This window comes from Lepidochelys kempii, chromosome 5, assembly GCF_965140265.1.
Source record: "Lepidochelys kempii isolate rLepKem1 chromosome 5, rLepKem1.hap2, whole genome shotgun sequence".
In the NCBI taxonomy this organism is placed as follows: Eukaryota; Metazoa; Chordata; order Testudines; family Cheloniidae; genus Lepidochelys; species Lepidochelys kempii.
This window is the reverse complement of record NC_133260.1, coordinates 24,292,861-24,306,357: the sequence shown is the minus strand read 5'-3', so window position 1 is coordinate 24,306,357 and position 13,497 is coordinate 24,292,861. Positions and strand designations below refer to the sequence as shown.

General features: G+C 41.5%; 1 protein-coding gene across 1 annotated transcript in view; it reads left to right on the top strand.

Annotated features, from left to right (window-relative positions):
* ADAMTS12 (ADAM metallopeptidase with thrombospondin type 1 motif 12) overlaps nt 1–13,497 on the top strand; it is a 329,278-nt gene that overhangs the window by 196,728 nt on the left and 119,053 nt on the right. Inside the window, exons 11-12 of the mRNA XM_073343691.1 lie at nt 7,005–7,150; nt 8,226–8,395. Of these exons, the coding sequence (XP_073199792.1) occupies nt 7,005–7,150; nt 8,226–8,395 (316 nt within the window). The remainder of the gene's footprint in view (nt 1–7,004; nt 7,151–8,225; nt 8,396–13,497) is intronic.

Below are 13,497 nucleotides of genomic sequence, written 5' to 3'. Positions count from 1 at the left end.
TGTCGGTTTTTCCCTTGAGGACGTCCTTGATGGAATTGAATGCACACCATCCTTCCCGAATCCTTCGCGAGAGTTCTCCATTCAGGTCTTGGCGCATATTGACTTCTTGGCCCAAATATATGTACTGTTCCACTTTTTCGATTTTTTTCTCCTGCTACTGTTGTTCGGGCTTTTCGTAAGACGTCTGATAGCATATATTTCGTTTTACAGCGGTTCATTTTCAGGCCGACCTGACTGCTTTTCTTGTTGAGTCTTCGTAGTATGCTCTGCAGTTGGTTAGTGCTTTTGGCAATTAGCATGATGTCGTCTGCGAATCTGAGATGAGATAATCGTTCTCCATTTATGTTGACACCACTCCTCCAATTGATCTTGTTCATAACCATTTAGAGGCAGGCAGTGAATAGTTTCGGTGTAATTTTATCTCCTTGCTTCACACCTTTCTCGATTGGGATGTGGAGGGGAGTTTTGAGGAGAGTAGTCTGTTGTGTATCCGGTATTCGCTTCCTTCAACAAACTGATGTAGTGTGTGTTAATGCCCTGCTCTGTGAGCACCTTTAATATTGGTTCAAACTCGACGCTGTCAAAGGTTTTTTCATAGTCAATGAAAACCATGCACAGCAGGAGCTTGTATTCCCTTGCTCTTTCTAGGAGCTGGCTAAAGGTAAATATATGGTCAATGGTGCTGAAATTTCTTTGGAATCCTGTATGCTCTCTCGGCTGTTGTTCATCCAGACTCTGTGAGAGTCGGTTCGTTATCACCTTTGTAAAGAGCTTGTAGATGTGAGAGACCAGGCATATAGGGCGGTAGTTTTTTAAGATTTTTCTCAATCGCCTTTCTTGTGCAGTAAGATGGTATTCGACTCCTTCCAGCTTGATGGTATTCTTCGTTCTTCAAGATATCGACTGAATCTTAAAGCGAGGGCCTTCCAAAGTTCTTTGCCTCCTGCAGAAATAATTTTTGATGTTATTCCATCTTTGCCTGGAGCTTTTCCCTTCTTCATCTGATGTAGTGCGCTTCAGACTTCACTGACAGTTATTGGGGGGGGGGTTGGCGCGTTCTTCTGACTCTTGGAGCATTGGGAGAAGGACATTTGATTCTTGATTTGAACAGTTCTGTATGGAAGTCCCTGCAGACCTCCTCCATCTCTGCTCTGTCAATTACTATCTCTCCATCCTCATTCTTCAACGCTGTTACACTCAATCTATACTGCGTCAATTCCTGCTTGCATGTCCTGAGGCTCTTGCGTGATTCAGCTGTTTTGAGGAGCTTTTCTTTCTGGAAGTTCTCAGTCATCCTTCAGTTTTTCCTGTATAAGCTTGCACAGAATGGAATACTCGAGGTTGTTATCTGAGCTCCTTTTCATGTTTCTCTGATTTTCCAACAAGCTTTTTGTTTCGTTCAACAATCTTCCTTTTGCCTCCTTTGGCTTTTCAATTTCAGCTGCTTTTATGCAATGTCTCAGCTTGTTGGCAAAGATACTATAGTCCTCATCACACATTTTCGTCTGGCTCCAGTCAAACCCACAAATCGATTTCTTCAATTTTGCTTCATCAAAGGTCTTTGGCTGCTGTTTCCAGTTTGTCATCTGTAGCGCCTTCTTTTCCACCGCTTTGTCAGAAATCAACTTTGCTCTAAGCAGGCAATGGTCACTGCCGGTGTTGAAAGGCAGCACCACAGAGACATCTTGGACGATATGCCTTTTATTGACTAAAATGTAGTTGATTTTGTTCTTGCTTTTTGCATTTAGCGCGATCCATGTCCACCTCCTTGCAGCTGTCTTTTTGTACCAGGTGTTTGCTATGTACAGTTCTTTCATTTCTGCCATTGCTACGAACCTTTCTCCTCTTTCATTCCTTTTGCCACTGCCGTATCTTCCTATGAACTTTTCGCCAGCTTTCCCTCACCCAACCTTGGCGTTGAAATCTCCCATCGTGACCGTGTAAGTGGACTTTTGCACGAGGGCTCTTTCGAGTTCTCGGTGGAATTCTTCCACTTCTTCATCCTCACTTGCACTTGTGGGAGCGTAGGCCTGGATGACCTTGAGGGTAGCTTTTGACTCCATCTGAAGATGCAGCACACCGATACATGATGATATTAGCTGGCATGATGTGACTTTCAAAGACCAATCCTTACTGATGATAAATCCAACTCCTCCAACATTTCTAGCGCCATCTCCCTTTCTGAGCCTCACAGCGCTTCCATCCTTGCAGTTGACTTCCAACTCCTTCTTTCATCGGGTTTTGCAGACACCGAGGATGTCGCATCTTATCCTTTTCTTCTCCATCAGATGGTTTAACATTTCCTCCCTTGCCAGCGACGTACAATTGTAAGTACACACAGCGAGGGTGTTGTGTCGGCCTAGCACCTGACATTTTTAGCAACCTCTCAACGCTTGATTTCCGCTCCACTACTGAAGAACAGTTCAATGACGCGCAGGAAACTGAGGCCCATTTACTCATGTTGTTTTAGCCGTTGACTTCAAGCCATCCCACTGGCTGGGCGGGCAGGCATGCGTACCTCCTCAAGCTTAGCTAGCCTTCAACCTCTAAGGAGAAGGAAAACTGCTCTTTCCTCTGAGAGAGCAATCCTGTTCCCTGGATTGGGTAGTCCAACACCTTTGTAGCATGGTTAGACCTGCCAGGGCATACACCCTGTTACCATAGCCGTCAGACGGCCAGGGTCACCGCTGCACCACGATGAGGCGCTGGGTAGGATTTTGCAGTGGTTTTTTTTCTGATATTAATCTTAAACCCTGACCTTTTTCCGCTTGCTTTTATTATCATTACTTTACTGTTTTTCTTCAAGCTGAGAGGACTAATAGCTTTCTTTTCAATCCATGACTATTGGCTAGCCAGCTGGAGCTCAACTTCCTAGTTCATAGGGACTGTAAGGTATGACCTCAGTACTTCTTAATGCCGTCCACAGCCTCGCTCGCTAAGGGAGTTAGGCACCTGAGTCTTGTTCTGAATTTGTCGCATTGCTGGAACCCAAAGCACCACCCTCAGACTCCATACTGGTGAAATTTCCCTAGTGTTGTAGTAATTGTGCTAGCTGTCTTGTAAAGGAAGATGTGAAATGAATAGCTATTAAATGATTTGGGGGTTCAATCCTAAAACATGACAAGCACTTCAGTGGGAGCCATGAGTGCTCAGATCCTCTCAGGATTATGTCCTTAATCGGGATTTCATGAAATAAATCCATTTCTTCTCCATTACTAAAGTCTCATTACCTGAACAAGTCTGTGCACTGTGATTCTGTGGCAAAGTAGATCATTCCCTCTGCCTCCCCCTCAAACTGCCCATAAGCGGTTGTCTACACAGTTATTCCCAAATAGTTATTCCACTTTACATTTACAACCTACCTTATTCTGGAATAACTTTCATGTGTAGACAAGCCCTCAAAGTTTACAGCCCCCTGTTCATAACACACTGTATGAAAGATACTCAGTTTTGACCCACCTGATGTTCTTGTTCTAGCAGGTCAAGGATTTTGATGAAGCGGGACCCTACCAAGGCACCACAGTCTAGCTCACAGTATAGTTTCAACAGGAAACCTTTGTTGAGAGGTTCAACATTAGGACTCATAGAATGAAACTAATTTAAACTGAGAGGAGTGGAATGAAATGAAAGAAAGGGAAAGTTTAAAAGCAGAATATCAGGAAAGTTTTCCTGACCAGTGAGATGATATGCAGCTATTTAGCTGAGGATTAGTTTCTCAGAGGAAGTGATGAACAGTGTGGTGGGATATTTACATTTCAAAGCACCACTAAATATCCTGTAGGGAAAAATCCTCCATTGGCAGGGAAAAATAACCAAATGCTAACTCAGCTCCTTGGTGGTGGTGATGATGCATGGTGATTTGCCAGTGGCAAAATTCACTCTAGGATGCCTCTGAGTCAGGGTAGCATAAGGCATGAATCAGTACAGGGCTAATGACTGCTGGACTAGTAGTGGATTGGAGCAGGTGACCACAGGAGAGAGGGTTTTCTTCAAAAGTAGAGATTTGGCAATGACCTAGGGAAAAGAAGGAAAGGTTGGGGGAATAGTGGGTTCGTGCAGATATTTTCAATGGGAAGGCTGGGAATCTAGTCTAAATGGATGGGAAGCACTTCTGAGGAGAAGGGAGGAGAAAGGATATTGTTTGTTGTGATGAGGGTGGTCTTTCTATGGTGGACACCAGGAGAAATCTTTCTGATCCTTAAAGAACCTAGAATTCATTGGATTATTTAAATCCAAGTATAGTAAACACACGGAACAAGTTGTCAACTAAGCTTAGTGGCGTGTAGAATGGAAACTAAGGCTATCCGAATAAATACTGAATATGACCTAGCTAGACATCCTCATAGAAAGAGAAGGGGATTGAAAGATACAGTGACAGTACTTTCTCTTGTTTAATTACTTATTTAAGCAACTACAGGATATTGGCTATAATGTAATTGAGCAGAAATTGTTTGCTTCATTTCAAGTCAATTCTGTTGCACAAAGAAAAGGAGTACTTGTGGCACCTTAGAAACTAACCAATTTATTTGAGCATAAGTTTTCGTGAGCTACAACTCACTTCATCGGAGGCATACTGTGGAAAATACAGAAGATGTTTTTATACACACAGACCATGAAAAACATCTTCTGTATTTTCCACAGTATGCCTCCGATGAAGTGAGCTGTAGCTCACGAAAGCTTATGCTCAAATAAATTGGTTAATCTCTAAGGTGCCACAAGTCCTCCTTTTCTTTTTGCGAATACAGACTAACACGGCTGCTACTCTGAAACCTGTTGCACAGTATCTCTTCTCAATCACCACTAATGGGCAATACCTCCCATCTGCGGAATTTGGAGGAGCTCTAAAGTTGTTGCTGGAGGCTCCAAGATTAAGCCCCACTCTTCAGTTCAGGCCACCAGATTTTCTGCCTCCAGCGGTGAAAGAAGGCAGTAGCTCAGTTTCTCCCAGCCATTTTGTTATATAACGTTAATTTTGATTCCTTTTCACACAGCAGTGACTTGTAATTTTTCCTCCTCATCCTCCCCACCCCTGGAGTGGGTATATGACAGCTTGTTGGTTTCAACCACCTGGACCTAGCACTGCAGTGGCTCCTCTCTGAGACTCTTCTGCACCCCTGAGGCCTGGCAGAGATGGCCTGCAAACCCTGGGCAAAAGAGTGAACATGTGATAGATATCAGTCATGTTGCTTATGTCCTACTGGAAGGTGCTAAAGTAGTACAGTGATGAGCAAATTATGGAAACCTAATAGAATAGAAAAGCCAAGACTGAGGTCATTAAAGTTAACATGGCACTTTTTGGAGGAAAAATTGTGTTAACCACAGTGTTATAGCCAAATTCCAGCTCAGGTAATTGCCCTGTGTTCACCTAAATCCACCCTGAGATTTCATATGGATATGGTACTCTGCTTCCATGTCACCTCAGAGGTGGAGGCCTATCAGTGGAAGATGAAATTCTCATAGGATAATCTATATATTAGTTTAAGTTTTTGTAAAATGCTTTTGGGGGAAAATATGTATGGTACATTTTAAAAACTTAGTTTTACCTGCAAATGTAACTCCTGCTCTATTTATATGATTCTGACACTCGTACTAACAATACTGTGAAAGATCATTTCTGTCCATAAAAAACTGTTGACTGTATTAATTTTGCACAGTTGAGCAGTCTGCTCTCGTGTTTACACATTGTGATACAGTGGATTAGATCTTCAGCTTGCGTAAACTGGTTTAGGTCTGTTAAAGTCAGTGGAATTATGCTGATTTATATCTGCTGAAAATCTGAACCACAGCCTTTAAATACAAGGTCATTTACTATTTCTCAAATAATACAGTATAATATCATACACATTTTTCTGAGCCGATAGATACATAGAATAATAAGCAGTAGAAACTATTTATGCCAAAACCCATGACAGTTATTTATATGCAGGATGTACAGTGGATGAAGCAGAATTTAAATAAGATTACTCTGGATTTATACTAGAATAATTTAGATCAGAATTTGACCTTGTGTGTGGGAAGAGAGGAGCTGCTTTATTTTATACTTTATACATTCTCTTTTGGTTTCTTTCCCTATTACAGAACCTTCTGTTGGTTAGCTGTGCCATGTTACATTTACGTGCCCCGTTTGTAGCTTACACCACAATTTATATCTCTTCTGAATTTGAACCCATCTCAACTCATCACACGCTTCCTTTCAGTGACCTATCACCATAGGCCTCTAACTAAAGGACTTTTCCATTCCATCTCCAATAGAATATAGATGGAAGGTGCCTACGTTTCTAGCAATAGGTACATACAAAATACAAATGACATTGAAAATTATAGAGTTTAAGGTCAGAAGGAACCACCAAATCGTTTAGTTATGACCAACAGTTATCAATAGAATTTTGCTGAGGAAATGTTGCTTGACACAGTCTATGACAGAATGAGGGGATTTTACCTCTTCTAGGTCAGTAGTTTTCAACCTTTCCAGACTATTGTACCCCTTTCAGGAGTCTGATTTGTCTTGCATACCACAATTTTTACCTCATTTAAAAACGACTTGCTTACAAAATCAGACACAAAAATACACAAGTGTCACAGCACACTATTACAGAAAAACTGCTTAATTTCTGATTTTATCATATAATTAGAAAATAAATTTATATTGGAATATAAATATTACACATACATTTCAGTGCATAGTATGTAAAGCAGTATAAACAAGTCATTGTCTGTATGAAATGTTAGTTTGTACTGACATCACTAGTGCTTTTTATGTAGCTTGTTGTAAAACAAGGCAAATATCTAGATACCCCTGGATGTCCTCTGCATACCCCCAGGGGTACATGTACCCCTGGTTGAGATCCACTGTTCTAGGTCAACTTTAGACCAACAAAGCTGATTAAATGGTTTTCAGCACACACAGCTGACTAGATTTTTATTTAAGCATTCACCAGTCTGCATTTTTTTTTTGCTCTGATAATTTTCTGACCCTCTGTATTTGTTTTTTCTTTATTATTCAGTGGTGCTTCAACGCAGAGTGCATTAGAGTGGGAAAGAATCCAGAAATGATAAATGGTGGATGGGGCACATGGTCCTCCTGGTCTCATTGCACACGGACATGTGGGGCAGGAGTTCAGAGCGCAGAAAGACACTGCAATAACCCAGAGTAAGTTGTGTGCATAGTTCATCACCAATCCTTTCAATGCGTTTTTTTATGTAATGCAAGGTGTTGGAGATGTCTGGGTATTTGTGAGGATAGGGACACTTTTGTTTCTCACCATATTATCAACAGCTACTGCAGCAAGGCAACCATTAAACCCACTGCTCCCCATAGAAACACCCCTGACTAGAATCCACCCACCTTGCCTTTTACAATTTTCATGTTGCTTCTCAGTCTTTCTTACCTTCTATGGAAATTACTTCTACCAGAGAGAGACGAAATCTTCACCTGCAGGATTAGTACAACATCAGAAACATTGTTTTAATGATACTACTTTGGATAATTTGCAATATTCTCAATAACTATGTGGGGGTAAAAATTAGTGGCCTATTCCTGGGAGCTGCTGAGTACTTGCAAATCACATTTGATCCTAAACCATTTGAAGTCTTAGAGATCCTGGTGATGGATTCTTAGAATCCAGATAAATGGGTATGTAAAAGGCATTTTTTTTTAAAATTGCCCAAGTCCCATTTTCAAAAAGAACAGAAACGCTCAGGGCCCAGATCCTCAAAGGTAGTTAGGCGCCTAACTCCAAGGAGTGATCAGCTCCTGACATGGTTGAGCTCATGATGAACTATCTATATGTTACTGTCTTAGTATTTGTTTATGTGTCACATTTTCCAAAATGCCTAAGGTCTGGTCTACACTGCAGACATATATTGGTATAACTGTCACGCAGGGGTGTGAAAAATCCACCCCTCTGAGTGATATAGTTATACTGACCAAACCCCACTTGTAGACAGCGCTACGTCAGTGGGAAAACTACTGCCTCTCGGAAGGTGGATTATACCAATGGGAGAACTCTCCCCCATCTGAGTGTCTTTATTGTCATGCTACAGCTGCACCAATGCAGCTGTGCTGATGCAGCATTTTAAGTGTAGGCTTGCCCTAAGTGACTGAGAAGTCGAGTCCCCATTGACTTCAGTGTTCGGCACCTTGTTATGAATGCACTATTTAAAATAAAACACACTTAACTTTTGTACAGACTCTAAAGCCACAAAACTTCACACTTTATTTCTAGGCCACAGTTTGGCGGAAAGTATTGCACTGGAGAAAGGAAACGCTACCGCATGTGTAACATTGTCCCATGTCGACAAGACACACCAACCTTTCGTCAGATGCAATGCAGTGAATTTGACACAGTTCCCTACAAGAATGAATTCTACCAGTGGATTCCAGTTTATAACACAGGTAAGAAGTAACACAGTCAAATTCAGAGCACTTACAGATAAATAATGTGTGAAAGGGAAGTAAATGAACGTGAGTCTTTGACTTGCCTAAGAAAAATACCACTTTGAAGGCCACATGTGTTCTGGTTGAAGTTTCAGGTCCTATAAATAAGGCCCTTCATTTCTGTTTTTTGTTTGCTTACTTTCCCAGGAATTAATCAGTGTTTATCTCAAAAAATTTAAAAACGGGTGGAAATCAGTGCCAAAAATTAGCTTTACTGTTTTCTGGATAAATATTGGCATTAATATTGGGGGCTGGGAGGACAGGAAAAAAGCAACAAATAAAGACAATTAATGGTTTCATACGCAATAAACTCCTATCGCTAATCTCCATTCCAAAAATTAAACTTCTTTCTAAAAACAGTTTACAACTGGTGACTTGTGCAGTTACACTTAATATAGCTCACTTAACCATTTCCCTGCCATTGTGGGGCCTTGAGCACGGGTGCACCTCTGTCCTTTCTATCCACTGGCAGTTGAATGCAACTGTCCAGTCTCCTGGAGCTGTAATACTTTTGGTCTAGTTGTGGTTGTTGGGTTGACTGTGCTGGGTGCAGGTGATGGTGGCCTGTGATATACAGGAGATCAGACTAGTTGAACAGGGGTGATCCCTTCTGGCTTTGAACCCTACAACTCTGTAAGGGGCTTCAGTATGAATTGCGAAAGTCCTGGGTGGTGTAGGGTCTCAGTGGTTTTTTTCAAAGTATCTTTTTCATGGCTGGGACAGGATGCCCAGAACCCAGTTATGAAGGGGAGGAGGGAGCACCCAGCACACTCAAGAAGAGCAGGCAAGGAGGTGCCCAGCACTCAGGGAGGGAAGGGCATGGGGAGAAGAAGGGGTGCCTGGCACACACAGTGGGAGTGGGTCAGGAGGGGCCAGTACAGATTCAACCTCATTCCCAGTGTCCTGTCATTGCATCAGTCCATGGTCTTGGCAGGCTCCTTGCCCATCTCATTCCACCACTCCACAGCTGCAGCAGCCATCAAGTGCAGTTACCCCGTCCTGCACATTGCCAACTGGCAGGGAGTCTGCAAGTGGGGAACTGGGTCTGGGGAATTCGAACAGGCAAAAAAATCTGAAAGCAATTAGTGATCAGGAGCTATCTCTACTGTTAGCACTGGACTTCAAAAGCCTATCCAGCAAGAATTACCAACATTACTTGTTCCTTCACCTAAGAACAATAAACTGTTTAGAGAAGTTACGCTCAAAGGTTGACACTTTGCTTTAACTTTAGATATACTTCTTGTCAGTAGCATTTGTCATCAAATTTACTGTGTGTTTAATGCTTGACAGCTATGAATAAACTTCTTAAATATCACCTAGTGTCATGCTCATTGAATAAATATACTACTGAAGATAAGATTGGAACAAGCAGTAGTCCAGGAAAGCATTATCAAAGTGGTTTCCTTAGCTTGAACGAAGAAAATAAGGGTGATTAGGTATCTTATGAAAGAGTTTGTCAATAAAAACAAACCACAATAAACACAAAGCACTTGGGGCCTGACACAAAAACTACATACATTCACAGGTCACATTATGCAATTTCTTATGTAAGAAAACTGAAATTCTATTCCATTTTGTTATGCACAATGTGTACATTCAATAGAATCTGGATATATCACCCACTTAGTGAAAATGGACACACAGGGCCAGTGCTTGTGGAATTTTGGGAGAGAATTATTTTTTACTGTTCCAGTGTACATGCATGAAGTATGTTCTTGTTTAAAAAAACTCTTATAATTCATCTGAATCTAATTCAGTTTTTCATGGAACAATTAAAGGCACATCTTTTGACTACATCCCTCCAAATCCCAAGTTTCTATCACCTTCCGCTGAGGTGTTTTTAAAAAAGTCACCAAAATTTTCTCTTATCAGAGAAACTGTCTTTTATTTCACTCCTTCTTTACTTGAAAATGATTCAATCATTTCTGATGGAAGTGTCTGGAATAAAGGTGCTCCCTCACTGAGAGCAAGCATACTCACATGCAGCTGTGATGCTATCTAAAGGGGAAGGTGACTGCCTACAATAATATGGTCACCTCTTTCACAAAATTGTGATAAAACTTGTCCAAAGTATGCCTCGCTATAATCTGCTGAGTATTATTATCTTGTTATAATATGTGTATCGACACTCCGTATGGAGCCCTGAAATTGTGGTATATGTATATAACTCCAACATGCAGTTAGGCTGAGAAACGCCCATAGGTGAGCTCTTCAGGAATAACAACAGAACTGTAAATGAGCCGCTGCATGCCATTCCCGAAGACACCGCAAACGGCATGTACACAGAAGTTGCAAGCAAAAATTTGCAGCCTATCTGAAGAACTGATGGGAAAGCACATATGCCAGGGAATTGCTTGACCCCATGACACAGCAAGGATTTTCCAGCCAAAAAGGGTCAAGATCTAAAAAGGGAGAACAAAGGCCCCTGGCCACCTCTTTCGTATTCTGTCTTTGGACTGGTGAATTCTGACAGGGTAAATTTTGAACCAAGGACTGAGGTCCTCAAAACTATTTGGGCAACCCAGAGAGACTTACAGAAAACTAGCGCATTTAACATCCCTTCTATCATTTTGAATGTACAAACTCAAATTCACCTTTAACATATTTTACCTGCTTTAACCTCTAATTCTCATTTCTTTTTCTTAGCTAATAAATCTTTAGTTAGTTTACCAAAAAAATTTGGCTGACTGCATTGTCTTTGGTTTGAGATCCAGAGCATTCATTGACCTGGGGGTAAGTGACCGGTCCCTTGCAGCTAGAAGTACCTAATATGTGATGATTTTTTTTATTTTAATAATCTTTCATCACAGGAATCCAATTTGTCTTGGTGGTAGCATAGGCTAGAGTGTCTAAGGGGATTGTCTGTGGCTCCATGATAAGCTAGAATAGCGATCCAGGAGCACACATTTGTGGCTTGTTTGGTTAAATCTAATTATAGAATATACCACCAGTTGGGAGTGTCTGCCCTGTTTTCTGAAAGTCTGACCTGAGATTGGCCTCTAAGTTGTGAGCCATGTATCAGGCACCATGACAATTTGGTGTACTTGGCAGGATTCACATGTCACAGGTCAATTGGGCTTTAAGATCAGAACCCAATACTATTTGATGTTAAAATTTGATATTGAGAGTTTTAAGGTTTAAAGATTAGTTACAACGGATGATTTACAATCATATGAGAGTCTTGACACAAAAGAGCTTAAAAATCATCTAAAGAAAGGGGGATAACCATTAAGAAGGATACCCCAGATCAGGAACTGAGAACTATGCTCATGGACTATGACCAAAAAGCAGTGCCTGAGCAACCCCATGCCCCAGATGCAGAAGTGATCCATATGTAGATGCTGGCAACCAAGCAACAACATGAGCATGAAATTAAAATGATGGAACTCTGAATGAGGAAGAAGCAAGCAATCAATGATATGGAAAGACGGATGCCCACCAAAGGTGCCCAGATGGCTGAGATGGAGAAGGAAGCTGAGGAGACAGCCAAGGAAGCCCAACTGAAGTGCATGGAGCAGCTGGAAGCTAAGAAAGAAGCACACCAGAGAGAGGCGGAAGTTCTCACACTGCAGCTCTACATCCTGGACAAGCAAAAAGAATAGCCGCCTCAGCCTTGGGATACATCCTCCTCTCAACAGCAGGGAATGGGAAAAAGCCTGCCCAATTTATCGTGAATCTGATTGCATAGAGGAATTCCTATCCACCTTTAAGAGACTGTGTGAAATCCACAAGATTCCAGAGGAGAATTGGATGCCAATCTTTTTAACCAGATTGACTGGAAAAGCCAGACAAGTATTTAATTAAATGAAGAGGGAAGATGCTATGGTGTATAAGAGCTTTAAAGAAGCTGTATTAAAAAGGCTTAAAATCACCCCTGAGTCTTATTGTTTAAAATTGAGACATCTTAAAAAGTCTGACAATATAACTCATGTGGAATATGTGCATAAACTGCGTAGTTATGTAAAAAAAATAGGGGTGGGTGGTGATGGCAGCTTTGATAAGCTGTTACATTTAGTGATGCAAGAGCAGTTATTATGGGTGGTCACCAGTGATGTCAAAGCAGCCGTTTGTGACAAAAAACCTTCCACGGTTTTGATGGCAGCAGAAATTGCTGATGAGTATGTTGTGTCAAGGGCTCGAGAGCGGTGAAATCTCCAGTTTACAAGGGAGGAAGAATTTAAGAATAAACCTAACCCCAGCTGTGTTAAAAAACCTCAAGGGAGCCCAGATTTTAAAGCCTTCTTACCCTAAGGGGAAGCCAGTTGTTTGCCATGAAGGTGGGATCCCTGGCCATATAAAGTCAAATTGCTCAAAGGTCACAACCTGCACCCGCAACCCCTCTTGTGGGTTCCAGTGCTACCAGTATAAGTGCTAATGCTACCACATTAGCCACAGAGGAAATCGTGGGAGAGGAAAATGGCCTCCTGAATGATATTAGAACTGAGTCGTGGGATGATAGTGAACAATTCATTAAGAGTGTAAAAGTAAATGGGGTTGAATGTACCGGGTGGCGTGATAACTGCATCTTATATTACTTTGGTTAAAGAAAGTTTTGTGAGAAAAGATAAATTGCCTGGCTGAAGTATAAATCTTCAAGCTTTGGCTGAGTTTTCAATGACTGTGCCTCTGGCTAAAATCCACCTGAGTGGAAAAAATTTAAGGATGATATTGTAGCTGGTATTAGGAATTTGCTACCTGCTGATATGTTGATAGGTAATGACATTATAACTGTTATGACAACCTGATTGGACACTAGCATGGATCTGATTCCTCTACTTTGCCTGCTGTCAGTGAGGTGAGCTGGAGGTGAGGGGGAATTTCCCCCCCCCCCCCCCCCGAGCTATTGTTTGTTGAGAATAGCAGCTTGCCAGCTGAGGAAGGAGCTGAGGATTCTTTTGTACCGGAGACTGTTCCAGGTTTAAGTGAAACACCGAAAGAATTTATATCTGCTCAGTCAAGTGATATTACTTTGGAACAGACTAGGATTGCTACACAGGATCAGACGCCTCCTGGGGAAGGAAAGGTCAGTTTTATTTATTCAAAATGGTGTATTATTTGGG